The following is a 19,297-nucleotide window of genomic DNA, read 5'->3' as shown; positions in this document are numbered from 1 at the left end:
CCTCTGGGAGATGGATTGCTGAGGTGGAGCGCAACACCTACCATCAGGTCCATCAAGTACTTACAGCACGACATTAAGCCGTGCTCCTCATACACTGAGTTCTCAGCGGTGCCGAGTTCAAACCCATGACCTTGGAACAAGGTTGAGCTTCTGCACTGCAAAGAAAGACATCAACCTGTATGTATGAATAATCATATGAATATAATAATATTAATAATAGTTCTGATGTGAAATATTTGACAGCTAGAATTTCACATTTTTGTATTGTGTATTTGTCACACTACCAGCATACAATTTAGGCATTTAGCAGACGCTCTTAATCCAGAGCGACTTACATTAAGCAAGAACAAAAAGGCATAATAGATCCTCGATGCCTCTTTCCGTTTCCTGACTGTGTTAAAATACACGTCTCATTTAACACAACGTTTCCATACATCTGTTGTAATTCTGTGGTTCCTCAACTTCCTTCGAGGGGAATTGGGAGGTTTAATGCTAGCAGCATTAGCATTAAACCTCCCAATTGCCCTTGTAGAGACCGGATGTCGGCTCAGCTTTCCTTCAGCCCTCCTCTTCCTGTGGTGCTCCTTTGTTTTCATTCCTAATAACAACAACTCTACGTGTTGTAAATGAGAGTTGCAGATGGATTCAGCTGCGGAGCTCTGAATCTGTCTTGAGCTTACGTGTAGTGTAACTCTATACTGTACAACGACTGGCTTATCTGACTGGCTCAGAGTTAATGTTACCTTTGTGTTGTTGGCAGGTGTTTAGAGTTCCTGCTACAGAATGGTGCCACAGCTTCGCTCAAAGACAAACAGGGCTACAGCCCCGTCCACTACGCTGCTGCCTTTGGACACAGACACTGTCTGGAGCTGGTCAGTGCACACGCGCACACACACACACACACACACACACACACACACACACACACACACGCGCACACGCACGTTTGAGTGCAACTGAGGCCACATACAGGAAATTGTTTTAATACTGACTATAGTGACTCCGGGCGTTTGTCCTTTCGGCTGGCAGATGTTTTCATTGGACAATACCCAACTACCTTTCAGTTTTCCATGAAATCATTGTATAATAGGGCACTATTATAACAATTTTCATTGTTGCCGTGCAAAAGAAAAAAACAAAAAGGCTACAGTCATAGTTTTGAAAATGGGAAATAAGTGTGTGAAAAATCCCTACATAGCATAATAATGTTAATTTAGATGAAGATGTGAGTTGTCTGGTGATGATGATGCTGTTGCCTTTTCTCTGCAGCTGCTGGACAGAGATGACAGTCATCAAGAAGACCCTGACTCCCTGAGTGCCAGGAGCCCCCTACACCTTGCTGTAAGATAAAGCATATGTACACGCAATTGCACAAACATGCACTCACCAAGTCACTATTGCTCACCAAGTCACTATTGCTCACCAAGTCACTCACCAATTCACTATTGCTCACCAAGTCACTCACCAAGGCACTATTGCTTCTATCTAAGTTTCATACTAGTGGCTATGCGTGGCATTGTCTATCTTGTGGTTATATACTATGGATCTTTGATTTAGGTGTGCAAATACTTGCATACTAGCACATTTAAATCTAACCATGATTTATGTTATTAGCTGCACATGTGTTGTTTTTTAACCTTAGATGGCAGCTGTAAATTCATAAAAGTGGCCTTGGACTTAGTTGCACTTTAAAAGCCCATGGGCTGTATTTTGCTTGTCTTAAGTACCAGGTCTTATTACCTAACTTGAGTAAATTAAAGACCTGGAGGCGTGATCAATGCCATTTGGCTATTCTGAGTGGCCAAAGAGCATTGATCACGCCTCCAGGTCTTTAGTTTACTCAAGTTAGGTAATAAGACCTGGTACTTAAGACACGCAAAATACAGCCCCATGTGTCTTATCCATAAGTGAAGTGCATAAATAAACGTAACATTCTGGCAGGCGATGTCAATACAGTGTGTATTTATCATCACCGAAACACCGGTCTCTCCCTGTGTCTGTGCAGGCGTATCACGGCCATGCCCAGGCCTTGGAAGTTCTGCTACAGGGCGAGAGAGAGGTGGACCAGGGGGACGAGGCGGGGAGGACCCCCCTGGCGCTGGCCGCCCTCCGGGGACACACGGACTGCGTGCACACGCTCCTCAACCAGGGAGCGTCGCCGCGCACCACCGACACCCAGTATGGACGCACTCCAGTCCATCTAGCAGGTATGGCTGAAACTGCGCTACTACCAGGCAGTGCTTTTCATTTGGCATTCGAGTTTTGTCTGACATGTGCTGCTGCTCTCTCCCTCTCTGGCCGTCAGTGATGAATGGTCATACGACATGTGTGCGCCTCCTGTTGGATGACTCGGACAGTATGGAGCTGGTGGACGTTGCCGACTCTCAGGGACAGTGAGTGGTTCTCTGTCTTACTTTTCATCTACCGGTTGCTCTGTGTGCATACGGAATGTATGAGGAAATTTATGGGTTTACAGCTGTGACATTGGTCCAAGAATGACACATACGACACACTTTTATTTCATCTTATTATTAGATTGGGGGGAGGGGGTAATGGCCCTTGGGAGGGTGGCCGCTTGGGAATCGAAAGGTTCCCAAGCCCTTTATTACCCCTTTATTGCTGTCAAAGTGTCCTTGAGCAAGAAACTGAAGCCCTAAGTGCTCCTCATGAGCAGCTTTGGTTTCCTCTGCCGTCAGTGTAAAGCACATCGTAAAGCGCTTTGGATAAAATGCGCTATATAAACATCGCCGTATTCGTACATATACCAACTACCTTAATGTGTCCTCTCTGTCTCTGCGGCCTCGTCCCTCGCTCCCGCTCCCGCTGTCCTCCAGGACTCCTCTGATGCTGGCAGTGGCAGGAGGTCATGTGGACGCCGTGTCTCTGCTGCTGGAGAGAGAAGCCAATGTCAACCTGGCTGATAACCACGGGCTTACTGCGCTCCACCTGGGGGTAAGGCTGTGTGTCTGTCCGTCTGTCTGTGCGTGCGTGCACGTGAGAGGGAGAGAGGGAGAGTTTTCTCTGTAAAGCCTATCTGTTCAATTAAAATTTCATGTGATAATTCCTCCCCGTCTCTTCCTTCACTCTTGACTCATTTACTCTCTCTCTCTCTCTCTCTCTCTCTAGTTGCTGTGCGGTCAGGAGGAGTGCGTCCAGTGTCTGCTGGAGCAGGAGGCGTCTGTGTTGCTAGGCGACTCTCGGGGCCGCACGCCCATCCACCTGGCGGCGGCGCGAGGCCACGCCTCCTGGCTGAGTGAGCTGCTCAGCATCGCCTGTTCAGAGCCGCCCTCCCTCCCCCCACTGCGCGACCACTGGGGCTACACACCCCTGCACTGGGCATGCTACTATGGTTAGCAGCGCTAACCTCTTAAAGCCCTCAAGACTTAGTAAACTGGACCCCAGTTGGTTCTGTACTGTATTTCCCCTGAAGGTTGCCGATCTACAAGCTCACAAACTTGTAGATCTGTTGTTTTTGGCTAGTGTTTTTGAGTGATTGTTTGAATACTTTGTTGACGCCGGTCTGAAAAGCACAGGAAGGACAGTTCTATACAAGGTCTGCTTAAAGGATTGAACTAAAGAAAGCCCTATGGCCTGTTTCCATTGGGGTCCCGTGTATTCAATTCATTGAAACATTAAGTGACAGGCAAGTATACAATACTATGCAAAAAACATCATATAGACGAGTACATTGTTATGGAACACTCGAATAGTATGGGAGGGGATGCAGCTGGAGGTGCCCCATTCAACATGACCACTAACGGCCTCTGCGTAGTCATGGATATTGTCTGTGGCCTCTTCATTCATGTCTGTGGCCTCCGGGTGGCCTTGTAGGTCTGCCTGTGCACATCCTAGTAGTCTTAACTGTGACTGGGTTAGCCTTCAGCTTTGAGAGAGGTACGTGGGCCTTAACAGGATTGCCAGGTGGCCAGACTTTCCAAACTGAGGTTAGGGATAATGGCGGTGAATGCGTTCTTAATGAATGTTGGTTTAAATTGACACTTGGGATTTTGCAGCCTATACTATATATCTAACACATAATTAAGGGTTTGTCTGTCTGAATGAATGTCTTGTTTTGTCTTGCTGGGCTGTCCATCTCGCATATGGGACATTACCGCCGCCACTGACTGTGTGTGTGTGTGTGTGTGTGTGTGTGTGTGTGTGTGTGTGTGTGTGTGTGTGTGTGCGCGCGCGCACCAGGTCACGAGGGCTGTGTGGAGATCCTGCTGGAGCAGAAAGGTTGTCGCTGTATCGAAGGGAACCCTTTCACTCCCCTGCACTGTGCTGTGTAAGTCCTGTTTTAAATATGGTGGATCGTCAGTAGATTATTATTTGATATTAATGGCTAGAAATATGAACAAATGCAATGGGTAATTTCAGCCGTGATTAATTTAAGGCCGGGTCCAGCTGTGCTTTTAATTTCCACAAGGCATAACTACATTTGTAATAACTATTCCATAAAGCATAACTATGTCTTTTAGCTAGTGAGCAGGTGGTGGAGTGCTTTATAATTACTTGTTCAAGCAGAGCGTGCAAGTAATGTTGTTTGTCCGGTGCTCCGATGCGTATGTCCACGGCTGCGTATGACGTAATGATTAATTTGTGCTTGATATGGTATTGGTTTCAGATTACATACATGTATACATTACCTTTAATCCACCCGACACTGAAACATATCACTATTACTACGAGAGCCAGTTATGCACTGGCATTGGTACATATCTTCATTACGTCATACGCAGCTACGGACATACACATCAAACGACCCAAGTAACCACAGTATACTGCTAATCAATTTACAATTACATACGATATACATGTATACATAGAGGCATTTTCTTGAATCCACCTGACACTGAAACATATCATTATTACGTCACCATCGAAAGCCAGTTATACGCTGGCATTGGTACATATCTTCATTACGTCATACGCAGCTACGGACATACGCATCAAACGACCTAAGTAATCACAGTATACTACTAATCAACTTACAAATTACATATACATAATACAATTTACATAATACATACATGTATATATGTAATCTGAAACCTATCTTTATTACGTCACCATTGCGAGCCAGAGATTTGAAAGTTCGTAGCGGTTGACAGTACTTGTGCGCTTTGCTTGCGCACTAGTAGGTCATTTATGGCCTACTTGTGTGCAAAGCGCAAGTAGGCACTCGACAGAGTGCAGTTCTAGTTCTTATTTTCAGTCTCATGTGATGTTGAGAACCTTTCTGTCAATAGACATGCTTGGTAACCATTTTATAAATGGTACAGCACATTTCCATGTCTATCAGAGGAGACGTGGACGTCTACTAGCCTGGCATTGGCAGACTGATGACATGGATTCACTGTTCCTCCATGGTGAATCCTCTGTACAGAACACCCTTTCTTTAGTAGTCAGCATATGAGTATATTGTCCTACAAAACAATAAGCCCCCAATGACCCATATAGCCATCAAACATAAGAGAGGATGTATTGAACAAATTTGTCTGGTTATCTGCCAAAGTGGACAGTCTTGGCACTGAAGTAGACAATCTTGCCTGCCAAACCCAATTATTACATGGCATTTGACAGGCAGCAATTTAGCCACCATGGATACAAATAGAGTGATTTGAGCAACATCTGTTTTGGCCCATCCTTTAGGGTGAATGACCATGAGCCCTGTGCATCTCTGCTGTTGGAGGCTATGGGATCCGACATCGCTAGCTGCAAGGATGCAAAGGACAGGTACTGTAAGACTTCATTTTGCACTGAACCTTTTTTGTCATGTGAAACCTGACGTACTGTACAACAGGCCAGTAGATGTGAGCGCTCCCTGGGAAAGCGCCTCCTACTAATACAATATTAGCGCACCGCGGCCACTCTAAGACTGCAGCTCGAAGTGACAACAGCTGCTAATGTTATGAGCTAACTGCATGGACAGCAGGAAAAGAACATTGGAAACTTAACGCAAACAACGGCCAGGAGGTTGTGACACAGAAACATACACGTTACAAAAATAATAATAATAATAATAATAATATGGGAGGGAGAGAACGGAGACGGCGCTTGTTTCACCTGACAAATATGACATATGTCATCATTTTCTTGTATTGTTTCAGTTTAATCACTTAAAGAGTCATTCGTACTTGGCACTAACATTCTACTTGTTGAGAGGCTTATTGTCTGTATTGGCCCGAGAACACGGGAGCCTATCCACGTTACAATGTGCTAGACCCCTGGGAGATGGATTTCTGAGGTGGAGCGCTTATTGGCAAAACACTAAAATCTTTATGATAATATAACATATATATTTTTTAAAGTCTAGTTATTTTTTCTTCAAAACCTTGATAACGATAAGCAATATTATCTATGTTAGTTCCATTTGTCCAGACCGGAACACATTTGATTGTGTCATTATTTTTTGTGGGCAGTGAAAGCTTTTGAGATTTTCAAGTTGGCCCTTATCCAGAAAAGGTTGCCATTTGCTTTGTTGTGCAATAAAAATATAAAAAAAACTTTCGCCTACAATGACCTGTTCACAATAAGCTTAAAGTGATTCATCTGTGTTCGTCTTGTAGGACTCCTCTCCATGCGGCAGCGTTCTCAGGTCACGTGGACTGTGTCCAGCTACTACTTTCCCATGATGCACCTGTTGATGCGGTGGACCAATCGGGGCGCACCGCGCTGATGATGGCAGCAGAGAAGGGTGGAGTCAGGGCACTCGGTACACAATGCATTCTTTACTCGGCTGATGCTCTCACGAGGGTCAAAGGCTGTGTGTTCCAGTAAAGATATGACTAATTCAGTCACTCACAGTTGGGAATGTGTGAGTTTTGCTCTGTGTGTGTGTGTGTGTGTGTGTGTGTGTGTGTGTTCTCTACAGCTAATATGGAACTCTTTTGTCTTGTCCAGAGGTGCTGTTGACCACTGCAAATGCCAACCTTTGTCTGACTGACAAAGACGGCAACACGGCCCTGCACTTGGCCTGCAGTAATGTGAGTGTCCACACGAGGGGGCTCTGCTCTCATTGTGCATTATTCTCCATGACTAGTTAGTAGTTTACTTTTTTGTAATTTCTAGTAAATTGTACAACCTCATGCAGTGACTGTAACCTCACAATCGTTCTATGTTTAGGGAAAGGAGGACTGTGTTTTGTTGATCTTGGAGAAACTGTCCGACGCTGCCCTCATCAATGCCACAAACGCAGCATTGCAGACGTGAGTGTCTAAACTAAACTGATGAAGCCATAGGTGTTCAGTTGATGCTCCTGTATGGACTAAGAGTGGGTGCAAAAGTAGTATAAATAACCACTTAAAGGACAACTTTGGGTTTTAGGTTATTAGAGAAAGTAAAAGATTGTTATTGGAGAAAGTAAAAGATGAGTGTTCATTTTTTTTCATTTCCCGCTTTCTTTCGTTTTTTTTGCGATTTTAGCTGGTTAATTATTTATTTTTTTTGACGCTATTTTACGGCGATTTCCTTATGTTATTATTTACTATAGTCCTACAGTACTACACCCCAGGAAATTACATCTAGCCACAAAAGATCACAGGATCTACTGAATGCGAAGGGGGTTACGAGGGCGATGACACATTGTGTGTCGTAGGCTCAATTTCAATTCACATTTCACATTCAATAGATCCATTGATCTTTTGTGGCCAGATGTAATTTTATGGGGTCTAGTAGGACTGTAGTAAATTATTAAAAAAGAAATCGCTATATATTATTTTTTTATGACGATTGCTATAAAACATATTTAGCCCCATGTGCAAATGCCCCCCCCGCCCCCCTGTCAAAAATAGCTAAAATCGCTAAAACGAAAGAAAGCGGCAAGAAAGAAAATAACACTCATCTTTTTCTTTCTCTAATAACAACCTAAATGAACCTTGGTTGAAGGAAAAAAAAATCGCCAATAATGGCATGCTCAAAATAGGGATGCCAGAATGGGGTTAGACTCCAAGCATGTGATGATGTGAACTTTGCAAGCAAGCAAAAGTAAGTTGAGAGAGTCCAAGTTGCCTCACCAAGCCTAGATTTCCGGAATGTATGAATGTGTTCATAGAATAATCTTTGTGCAAATGAACACAAAGATTTTCCACCCAAAATCGTTTATTTGTTAAGGTGAAACTGATTACTTTTTTTATAATCGATCAAATCAATTGGTTTGATTAACTGCGTCTAGTCTCTCTTATGCTTTCTGTCAATGTTCCCATTCTCCACTTTGGCCCTATCAGTCCCCTCCATCTGGCAGCCCGGAGCGGCTTGAAGCAGGCTGTCAAGGAGCTTCTGGCCAGAGGGGCGAGTGTCCAGACGCTGGATGAGAACGGTATGTCTGTCCCGGTCTGGAACCATCCGCTGTGGTCTAGCGGCCTTTCCAGGAATGCTGGGAGTCAAAAACTCTTAAGCTGCTGCTGCTTCAAGCATGGTTGGCATGCAGTGTTTTTCTCTTTTGAACCCGGGGCTCCATTCCATCACAAACTTGACCCTATAGCAGTGGTTCTCAACCTTTTTACAGCACCTCGGAAGAGATTTGTCTCTCCAAGTCCCACCATGATGACTGATGTTAAAATAACAGTAGCGTAGACCTACCCTCATGGTGGATTTTTGAGAGTGTTATGTTGAAAATACATAGGGGCTTTACAGAGACAACTATATAAGTCCTGTTACTCAACTAATAATAATAATAATGAATTGCATTTTTATAGCGCTTTTCCAAGTGCTCAAAGCCCTTTACAATGGTTAATTCATTCATACATTGGGAGGTGAAGCGGCGAACAGTCAACGCCAGCGTCCTCAATTCCCACATTCACACACCAACGGTGGCGAGCTAGCACCGACTGACTCATTGGAGGCAATGTAGGGTTCAGTACTATACTAGTCCTGTTACTCAGTCAGTCCAGTCCAGACCCATGGCTGTTTGCCAGACAACTTTTCCCAAACTCAATTAATTCCACACATTTTACTGTTGTCTCAGTCTCATTTATATTTAATAGAAATTCATAATTTTTCAGATTTAGCCACTATGTTTTAATGTGAACTTCCCATGCAAGCGTTAGCTGCTTAGCCGCTACTGCACCTGCAACCCTGCTGCTCTGCCGTGCCGAACCTCCGTGGCTCCATCTGATCAGCACAGCTGATCATTATGTTTGTCATCAAGCTGTTCTTAAATCTTCTGCTAACGGCTAGGTGTGCTTTCAGGCTCATTTCACCAAACTGGAAAATCTATTTCAACCAATCGGATTGCTTTGTTCAGAACTACCTGTTGTATAATATTTAATTTAATTAATATTTCACTCCACGTTTTTCTCCCCCCCCCTGAGATTCCTCTGCATACCACCAGAGGGGGCCTCTCTGGTTGGGAACCACTGCCCTGTAGTATCAAATGAGAATGGAATTCTCCACATACATCAAATTCTACTTTGTTTGGGTGTTGATGGAATTGACCTCAGCAATTTGCTATACTGTATGTGCTCAGTAAATATGGACTATATTATATGTAGCTTATTGTTTTGCATTAGTCTCTTATTTGTCGGGGATGATTAAATCAGGTGCGTCCTAGTTTGTGCCTGTGTAAGCTTGTTGTCGCCATGTCTGTTTGTGTACCGTGTTGTATGGCTGGCTTTAGACTAATGGAATGCTGCTTCATCCCTCCTTTGTGTCCCCTACTCTTGTCTTCTGCTCAACTTCCTGTTTCCTGCCTCGCCTTCCCTGCTTCCTCCATGTTCCATGTCTGCCCCCCCCATCCATGTCCATCCTCCATTGCGCCATCCTCCCCTTCCATACTGTACCTGTACCTCCCACACCCCCCCCCCCTCTCTCTCTCTCTCTCTCTGGGTCTTTTGTCCGTCTGTCTGTCTCTCTCTCTCAGGTCTGACCCCTGCTCTGGCTTGCGCTCCCAGCAGGGAGGTGGCTGACTGTCTGGCTCTCATTCTGGCTACCATGATGCCTTTCTGCTCCCCTTGCAGCTCAGGGGCTCCTTCCCCAGGCTCCCTCCTGAGGCAGCTACCCCGCCAGGGGGGCAAGGGCCCCGGCATCGGCCCCCGGGGGCAGCGCAGCCCCAAGAACCCCTCCGGGCCCTCCAGCGAGGGAACCACAGAGAACGACTCTGAAGACTCCGAAACCTTCTGACACCCCTTCTCAACTTTCTCGTCTCCTGCTCTTCCCGAGTCCCCCGGTGTGCACTGTCCCACGCTGTCTGTCCTCCTACCTCAAAGCGTGCACTTGACTTATTTAATTTGTCCCCACTCCTTGCATATTCTAGGCGGCATAGAAGAAAGGAATGTCCTGAGGGAAGTGGCTTAGGTTTCACTAAGTATTCAATTTTTTGCATCATTCCAGGGCTCGAAGAGCAGTAAGTAAGTGCACACTTTAAGGCCGAAGGTTTTGAGACATTGTTTGGGACGCGGGCCAGATGTTTGCTCTGGCTCTTTGCCCTTAGAGCTCACTTCACCATGTAGGGGAACATGTACAGGACCTCAACCCTACACCAGGTCGGAGGACTAGAGTTCTCTCCCACTCTCTCGCCTAGTGCCCTTGTCAATGAAATAATGAACGGAGCGGCTGCACTTCACTGGACGTTAAATGCGACCGAATTATTTGCTCCCTGGATGCGTGCTAGAGTGTTGAAAGATTTCAATCTGGGCCAGTTACAGTTTGGGTCTGCATGCTTGTGTTGAACTTGTATCATCATTCTGTCCACTCACGGGTGCTTAAATCCAAACCAACCTCGGTACTCTCTCTATGTGGCTTGGAAACTAGCCTCGGAGACTTGTCGGTCTTAAAAAGCCACTTTAACTGTTTGTACATGAGTGACGAGGACCATTCTGAAAGCTAAGCATAATCTTAACCTTTTTATATGATTTTAGTTTAGTTGATGTACCAAATATTGACTCACACACCTAAATACTTAATAAGTACTGTAGGCACCATTCTATGGCTGGGTATTTGTATATTTTTTACAATGGTACTTAACTCTTGCAATGACTGCCCACTGATTTTAGGCTTTTAGCACAACTATTAATTTTTTCTCTGAAGCTCACATTTGAAATGAGCCTATAGCTCCATTGTGAATTGTTTAAAAACAGGTGGGTTGTGCACATCCAGTCCCTCGCTGGTGCTGGACAATAGGTAGATAGAGTTTAAAAGAGACAAGTCTGCACACAGCTCTGCTCCACAGCGCTTAATTTATTTTAAAACACTGGCATTGGTATTAGACACAACGTTTCGGCCATAGTTGGCCTTCATCAGGTGGCAAAAAGTCATCATGGGACATCGCCATCCTCTTCCTTGTGGTCTCCTTGCCGTCTTCTCTGCATCCACTTCTTGAATGAGCTCTCTGGCCGTAGTGGTGTTAGTTATTGATTTTAATGTTCTCTCTGCCAAGACACAGGATGAACTCAACTGTTTTCAGTTCAGTTCAGTTTTATTTTCGGAAGAAGGACATACAGTTCATACATAGCACACATAGTTTGCTATGTATAGTTTTTTTTTCCGTAGCTCATGTCCTGTCCTATCCGAAAAAGGGCTAGGGAGTATCCATAGGCTTGTCGGTCCCTACCCCTGGAGTCCATTTGTGCACGTGTAGCAGACCGATGGGACATCTATGTATCACAGTGCATACATTCATGTTGTCCTTAGATAGATGTATACATTCATCTACACATTCATATATATACTAATATTTGTAGTTAATAATAATAATAAAAATAATAATGGTATAATATATATGATATGGTTTACTATACTTATATAGTACATAATATGTGTTGTGGTTTACTAATAATGGTCTACTAATAATATATATGGTTTACTATACTTATATATTACATAATGTATATAATGTATGGTATACTATAATAATACAAATATATAATTATATAGTACGGTACGTCATAGTTCCCCTTTTGTAATAATACAAAACATAAATCACAAATCAATCAAACAAAAAGACCAGATTGTAGATATTGCCAATCTAAAAACCTTTTTTTTTATCTGAAGGTCTAACTATGTACAGAATAGAAAGACGTATTAAATAGAACACATGTAGCATACAGTATGTTACCACACCTGGAAATGCTTCAGCTGGAATTACACCAGGCACTTCAAGCACTGCTTCTCTACTGGGAATCAGCGTACCAGACAGAGTCCTCTGGAATCTCTCTCTCTCTCTCTCTCTGATAAGTCTGTATTTCGCACTTTCTTTGGCTCTGGAGCTCTTTGTGACTGGGTCCATGACATCCAGCACGGGTATGACGATGTTTGGGAGATTTGAGATGGCAGAGATTTCTCATTTCCACAACATGCATTGATATGTCAAAGTTTTATTTGCTTTCCAGAATTCCCCACTGTATCATTTTTCTTTGAGCCAGGTTCTACAGTGTGTATTGTAATGGTGTCAGATGCAGTCAGCTCCATGTCTGTGTCCTGGACCATTGTGTTCTCTTGTTCATCAACAGAGTTACTACCACTATTAGATGCAGACTGGGGGAATTTCTGTGACATCCTCCTTAGCCTGTTGGACTAAAATATTATACATTAATCATAATTTAATTAAAACGATGCAAGGGAGGCCACAACATGCATTGCTGTCCTTTACCATCTTCCGTTGGACACAAGCCTGAGGCTGCCTTAATTTGGGATTGCGAGGAATAAGACGTTGCACACATGGCTGGACCTCCTCTGTATTGTCTGTCTGCAAGAACATACCAGTGGGCTTACTCTGTGTTTCAGGGTTCCTCGCCGCACAGATACCACCTTGATCTGTCAAAGTTTTATTTGCTTTCTAGAATTCCCCACTATCATTTTTCTTTGAGCCAGGTTCTACAGTGTGTATTGTAATGGTGTCAGATGCAGTCAGCTCCATGTCTGTGTCCTAGACCATTGTGTTCTCTTGTTCATCAACAGAGTTACTACCACTATTAGATGCAGACTGGGGGAATTTCTGTGACATCCTCCTTAGCCTGTTGGACTAAAATATTATACATTAATCATAATTTAATTAAAACGATGCAAGGGAGGCCACAACATGCATTGCTGTCCTTTACCATCTTCCGTTGGACACAAGCCTGAGGCTGCCTTAATTTGGGATTGCGAGGAATAAGACGTTGCACACATGGCTGGACCTCCTCTGTATTGTCTGTCTGCAAGAACATACCAGTGGGCTTACTCTGTGTTTCAGGGTTCCTCGCCGCACAGATACCACCTTGATCTGTCAAAGTTTTATTTGCTTTCTAGAATTCCCCACTATCATTTTTCTTTGAGCCAGGTTCTACAGTGTGTATTGTAATGGTGTCAGATGCAGTCAGCTCCATGTCTGTGTCCTAGACCATTGTGTTCTCTTGTTCATCAACAGAGTTACTACCACTATTAGATGCAGACTGGGGGAATTTCTGTGACATCCTCCTTAGCCTGTTGGACTAAAATATTATACATTAATCATAATTTAATTAAAACGATGCAAGGGAGGCCACAACATGCATTGCTGTCCTTTACCATCTTCCGTTGGACACAAGCCTGAGGCTGCCTTAATTTGGGATTGCGAGGAATAAGACGTTGCACACATGGCTGGACCTCCTCTGTATTGTCTGTCTGCAAGAACATACCAGTGGGCTTACTCTGTGTTTCAGGGTTCCTCGCCGCACAGATACCACCTTGATCTGTCAAAGTTTTATTTGCTTTCTAGAATTCCCCACTATCATTTTTCTTTGAGCCAGGTTCTACAGTGTGTATTGTAATGGTGTCAGATGCAGTCAGCTCCATGTCTGTGTCCTAGACCATTGTGTTCTCTTGTTCATCAACAGAGTTACTACCACTATTAGATGCAGACTGGGGGAATTTCTGTGACATCCTCCTTAGCCTGTTGGACTAAAATATTATACATTAATCATAATTTAATTAAAATGATGCAAGGGAGGCCACAACATGCATTGCTGTCCTTTACCATCTTCTGTTGGACACAAGCCTGAGGCTGCCTTAATTTGGGATTGCGAGGAATAAGACGTTGCACACATGGCGGGTCCTCCTCTGTATAGTTGTCTGTCTGCAAGAACATACCAGTGGGCTTACCCCACCATGTGCACCTTCTCGTTGTGACCGTCATTGATTACTTTCTGTCACCTGATGAAGGCCAACTATGGCCGAAACGTGTCTGATACCAATGCCAGTGTTTTTAGTAGAAATATTGACCAGAAAGAACACCTAGTAAAAATGCGAATGGGTCCTGTCACGGCTTACGCTGATGCTGTTTTTCAAAGCAGTGCTGATAAGTGATGTGAGGAAAAAAGCTTACAATTGTCATTTTCAGCTTCCTGGATAGTTCTTTCAAATCACAGAAACTCCATTTTAACACGCAGAGAAGTGAAACGGGAACCAAATTTCTGTGCTTTCCGAGGTTACTAGATGGTCCAAATGGGAGCTGTCTCCAAATTGCAGCATGGTATTATTTATTAATTATGACGCGAAGGTACGTCTAGTATACTGCCAGCACTTAAATGTAAAATAACACAGGGCCTTGACCACTTTTCTCTTGTCCTTTTTTCGCCTTCTATCCATCCTTCCACTGCTGTTTGTTCACCTACCAGCCATGGCTATGTTCTCACTGGCAGCCCAAATCCAATTTTTGTCCCATCTAGATTGGAATCACATCAAACAAAAACACATAGGAATGTGGTGCAAATCAGATTTGGTGCTTTGGTGAGCACACAGTCGTACAACAAAGTATAAGGTCAACATTACTCACACCTATGTCGTTATATCTCAATACAAAAGTCTGACCTGATCATTTCCAAGTTGCAGTGTGATCAATCAGTCCAAAAGTTCGTATTTGAGAAAGAAATTGGATTTGCCTGTATAGTCTGAACAACGCCTAAATGACAGTGTCTCGGACTTGTCCAGTGCCTTGTTCTGTATGTCTATTCATTTTTAATTTGTACATTTATTTTCACAGTAGTGGATGCTACTATTCTTATTGTGTTTTAAGTTGTCTATAATGTGAGGCGCTCGCTCCAAGCGGGGGAACCATTCAGCTGACCTGTAAAATGGATGCAAAAACAAAGTATCCCCTACCAATGTTACTCCTAAAGGATGAGTGTGCTTATGAGTGTATGTCCATGTGTGTGTGTGAGTGTGTAACATTATCTTGAAGATATGAAGTTGAACTGCTTTTGTATATATATATACTGTTGTAAAGCACAGCATTGTCTGTACAGATGTCCACCAGAGAGGCTATCAGGGACACCTCCATTTCACCCCATTGGAAACAATGAAACCCATGAATAACAAGCATGTATTTCCACAGGGTCTTTCCATTTATATTTTTGAGAAAATAAGGTTGTAAATTATTAGTTTCGCATTCAAACCTCGGAATGGAGATTATCCTAAAGCCTGTTATGATTCAGCACATGACGGTGTCGCTCGCCATGGTAACGTTTTTCAGGGCAGAAACCTTATCTCCATATTCACATTTGTGTTTTTTCATAAATGAATGCCCTACAGCGTCACCCAAAAGTAACAAAAATAGCAGATCTGCAATTCTTGAATTTGAAATAGGCTACTGAAAGTTTCCACCTGACAGACGATACAATAACTTAAGCAAGCTGATTTTCAGCAACACCACCATGCAACAAAATATAGGTTCAGTTTGAGCCTGATAAGCACACACCCTGTTTATGAAGCAGTGTTAGCCTGCCTGTCTCTTAAGCCTGATTTATACTTTGTTGTACAACGGTGTCACAAAACAAAAACATTAGCAGCTCAACGCTTTCCAAAACGTGCCGTGAGCTTTTAGATTGGCTATTTTTGGCACACGATACCGTTGTGCAATGGACTATGAATTTACATTATGCTAAAGGTCTGCCACGGTTAAGTCAGTATTACGTTCAACTATAAGTGAACAGAATGAGAGAAAAGAATGAGCTTCACCAGTTGTGACAATCGCTATTGTGTCTGATTTTCATACCAGTTCCTAATGCAGTAATGAGATTCTGAGGGCTGTTTGCCAGCGACTCTTTGTTTTATATGAATTGTAAAATTATAAAGATGATCTGTTTTAATTTACTGCTGTGGTGGTATTTTTTGATTAACCTAAGCCTACTTGACCACATTACATATCGCTGTCGGGAAGAAACCATCTAAACTCCCAAGATGTTCCTTTTTCAGGAAATTTGAAATAAATCCTTATATTTTGAAAACAAAGCAATACTATGCCTCAAAGTTGGTGTGACTTTATATTGTCAATTACTTGCATAAGGGAGGGGGGGTGGAGTTGGTTGCTTTAGCAGACATTGAGGACCCAATGGAGTTAAGAGTGTCCAAAGCGTTTACTACTTTTCATTCGTTCAATATTTTCGAAACAACATGGATGTAAAGTAAAGGGTGTTCAATACCACTGACATGCACACAAAATCTAACCAATATCATATATGTAGATTACATTTTCTGCCATTTTGTATTTTCTTCGAAAAACATTTTGCTACTAGTCCATATTTTATCAAACACTGAAACTGATACATAATCAGGTCATGTAATCAAGAAGTATGAGTTAGATTTCAGATCCCATTCCAAGTGGCTGTGACTGCATACGTTTGTGGGCTCTGGTGGTGGTAGGCAACCCGGCCTGAGGCACCATCAGATCAGGGGTCATCTGTGGCCATGTGGTTAAATTATGCACACACCTCATAAGTTCAAGTATTCATCATTTGGTGACCAATTCTTATAACAAGACTGGTTTGTCACACTGAGAACGCACTATGACTATGAGGCTGCTATACAGTAGGCCTACAGTCAGTAACTATGTCATTGTCTCCACCAGGCCAAAGGCATGGGCAAAGCCGCAGAGTATGTTTTGCACTCCGTCCGTCCGTCTGAAGTTACCTAGTGGTATTTAGGCCATGTGTCAAAGACAAGAAGTCCACAAGATGATCACATATTTTGTCAGGTCACCAATTTCACTGTAACACTGCCATGTCATGTCACACACACACACACACACACACACACACACACACACACACACACACACACACACACATAAAATAAAATAATGGTTCTCCTTTCAATATAAAATTTGCCATATTATTGTGATACACAAATATATAGCATATATATATATATTAACATTTGGATATCCAGACTTACAGTAAATTGTAATGGTAGCCCAGCAGAACATAATATGGTCAGTGGTCCTGATGACGCTCAGAGTTTGGTCTTTAATAACCATGCTCTAGCTTTTGCCTTATTGTAATAAAAGCATGTCATTTTTAACACAAACCTCACAAATATGTGACGTTTAGGGCAAATTTGCACACTGAATGTTGTTCAATCAATTCATGGAGACTCATTCATTTTCAGTTAGGCTACCAGTCCCATTAGGGAAAGACAGGGCCACACAGACCGCCGCTCCCGAACTACTCCCACGATTTTGTAACCCATTTTTCACCCCTGTGTCAATCATCTAATGTGATCCTGGGCTCTACACAACACACACCCTCCACCAACCTAGTCCCCATATATGGGGGACAAGGGGAGAGCAACAGACTTGAACTCATGCTTCCTTCATGCCTGAGTGTCCAAGTTGCACCTTTACACCTGACAGGGGGGGAGTTTCCCTGGTTGGACGTAGCTCTTCCATATATTTTGGTAGTAGTTATTCCAACCAGTTCCTTTCCCCTCCATCAGGCGCCCCGGCTGGCCAGGGGGAGGCAGTTTAGTGACCAGGATTACTGCCTTTCGCCAACCCCACCTTCGGGTATGGGCACTGATGACGGAGGAGGAAACACGCCGCCAGCGGGAATCGCACCCAGGACCTTCTAGCTGTGAGGCGACAGCACTACCAACTGTGCCCCCTTGCTCCCGAACTACTCTGCCGGGACTGGGAGGTCTGGCGCATGGAAGGACTAGGCTCTGTGGGTTGACTCCTGTCCGGGCCCCTCCTTTGTGACTTTGTATCTATAAAATATGAATATGGTAGGTATGAAGGTACATTTTTGATTAATTCTAAGCAGTGTACAGTATCAACTGCTGTTCTCATTCAGCCCAGTTATTTCAAGTGCATGTCACTTCAGTGGATCACCGTATGGAGCGCCATCCTGAGGATAAAGCATGTGAGTAGTACCATTAATATGTCAGACTTTGGACAAATAACAGAGGTTGAATGATGAAGATTAATATTGGGGGAAGCGGGCATATTCTTGGCATAGATATGCAAGCTTGTGAATATCAGATGTACATTCATATTGTTATATGGTTTGAAGGGTGTTGTGTGTGTGTGTGTGTGTGTGTGTGTGTGTGTGTGTGTGTGCAGTGCCGGTTCTAGGCCTTTTGAGGCCCTAGGCAACATATTATACAGAGCCCCCCCCCTGCTTTGCCACGCCGGATAAAAATTGTAAATTTGCCATGAAAATGCTTCAATCTGGTGCACTTTGAGATCAAAATTAAGAAGCTAGGTGGGGGCCTCATGTGGCCAGTAGTAGTGGTCCTACCCCCCCCCATGAGACTTACAAATCCCAAATGTTTATAAACAAATCCCAAATGTTTGTAAACAAATCCCAAATGTTTATAAACAAATCCCAAAATGTTTATAAACAAATCACAAATGTTTATAAACAAATCCCAAATGTTTATAAACAAATACCAAAATGTTTATAAACAAATCCCAAAACCCATGAGACTTGGTCCTACCCCCCCGACCATGAGACTTACTGCAGGTCAACTGGTAGTGGTCCTACCCCCCCCATGAGACTTACAAATCCCAAATGTTTATAAACAAATCCCAAATGTTTATAAACAAATCCCAAAATGTTTATAAACAAATCACAAATGTTTATAAACAAATCACAAATGTTTATAAACAAATCACAAATGTTTATAAACAAATACCAAAATGTTTATAAACAAATCCCAAATCCCTTGGTCCTACCCCCCCGACCATGAGACTTACTACAGGTCAACTGGTAGTGGTCCTACGCCGTAGGACCACTACGGAACACACACACACACACACACACACACACACACACACACACACATGTGTGTGTGTGTGTGTGTGTGTGTGTGGGTGCATGGCTATGAGCATGAAAACAGTATGGTTGTTTTTCACCACCTGACACCCACACAAATACACACGCACATATTAACTGTGAGTGGACGACCAATAAAGCACTAGACTTGTTTACCTTGTTCAATTCATCACAACATTTAGAGACATACAAATATACACTTCTAGAGAGAGAGAGAGAGAGAGAGAGAGAGAGAGAGAGAGAGAGAGAGAGAGAGAGAGAGAGAGAGAGAGAGAGAGAGAGAGAGAGAGACA

The 19,297-nt window shown here is 43.3% G+C and overlaps 1 protein-coding gene across 3 annotated transcripts in view; it reads left to right on the top strand.

Annotated features, from left to right (window-relative positions):
- ankrd44 (ankyrin repeat domain 44) overlaps window positions 1–16,044 on the top strand; it is a 42,070-nt gene extending 26,026 nt beyond the window's left edge. For 2 of the 3 annotated variants that reach the window (XM_080785007.1, XM_080785006.1), the window contains exons 16-28: window positions 761–872; window positions 1,270–1,341; window positions 2,006–2,207; window positions 2,306–2,393; window positions 2,835–2,952; window positions 3,127–3,349; window positions 4,198–4,285; window positions 5,653–5,736; window positions 6,570–6,715; window positions 6,904–6,986; window positions 7,126–7,208; window positions 8,226–8,317; window positions 9,860–16,044. In XM_080785007.1, coding sequence (XP_080641133.1) covers window positions 761–872; window positions 1,270–1,341; window positions 2,006–2,207; window positions 2,306–2,393; window positions 2,835–2,952; window positions 3,127–3,349; window positions 4,198–4,285; window positions 5,653–5,736; window positions 6,570–6,715; window positions 6,904–6,986; window positions 7,126–7,208; window positions 8,226–8,317; window positions 9,860–10,119 — 1,651 coding nt within the window. In that variant the 3' untranslated portion in view covers window positions 10,120–16,044. The remainder of the gene's footprint in view (window positions 1–760; window positions 873–1,269; window positions 1,342–2,005; window positions 2,208–2,305; window positions 2,394–2,834; window positions 2,953–3,126; window positions 3,350–4,197; window positions 4,286–5,652; window positions 5,737–6,569; window positions 6,716–6,903; window positions 6,987–7,125; window positions 7,209–8,225; window positions 8,318–9,859) is intronic. The other variant, XM_080785008.1, reaches the window with a different exon arrangement.
- Window positions 16,045–19,297: the final 3,253 nt, after the last annotated feature.

The sequence above is a fragment of the Protomyctophum bolini genome, assembly GCF_963924005.1.
Source record: "Protomyctophum bolini genome assembly, chromosome: 16".
Taxonomy (NCBI): Eukaryota; Metazoa; Chordata; class Actinopteri; order Myctophiformes; family Myctophidae; genus Protomyctophum; species Protomyctophum bolini.
Note: the sequence above shows the minus strand (reverse complement) of the source record. Positions and strands in the feature narration are given on the sequence as shown.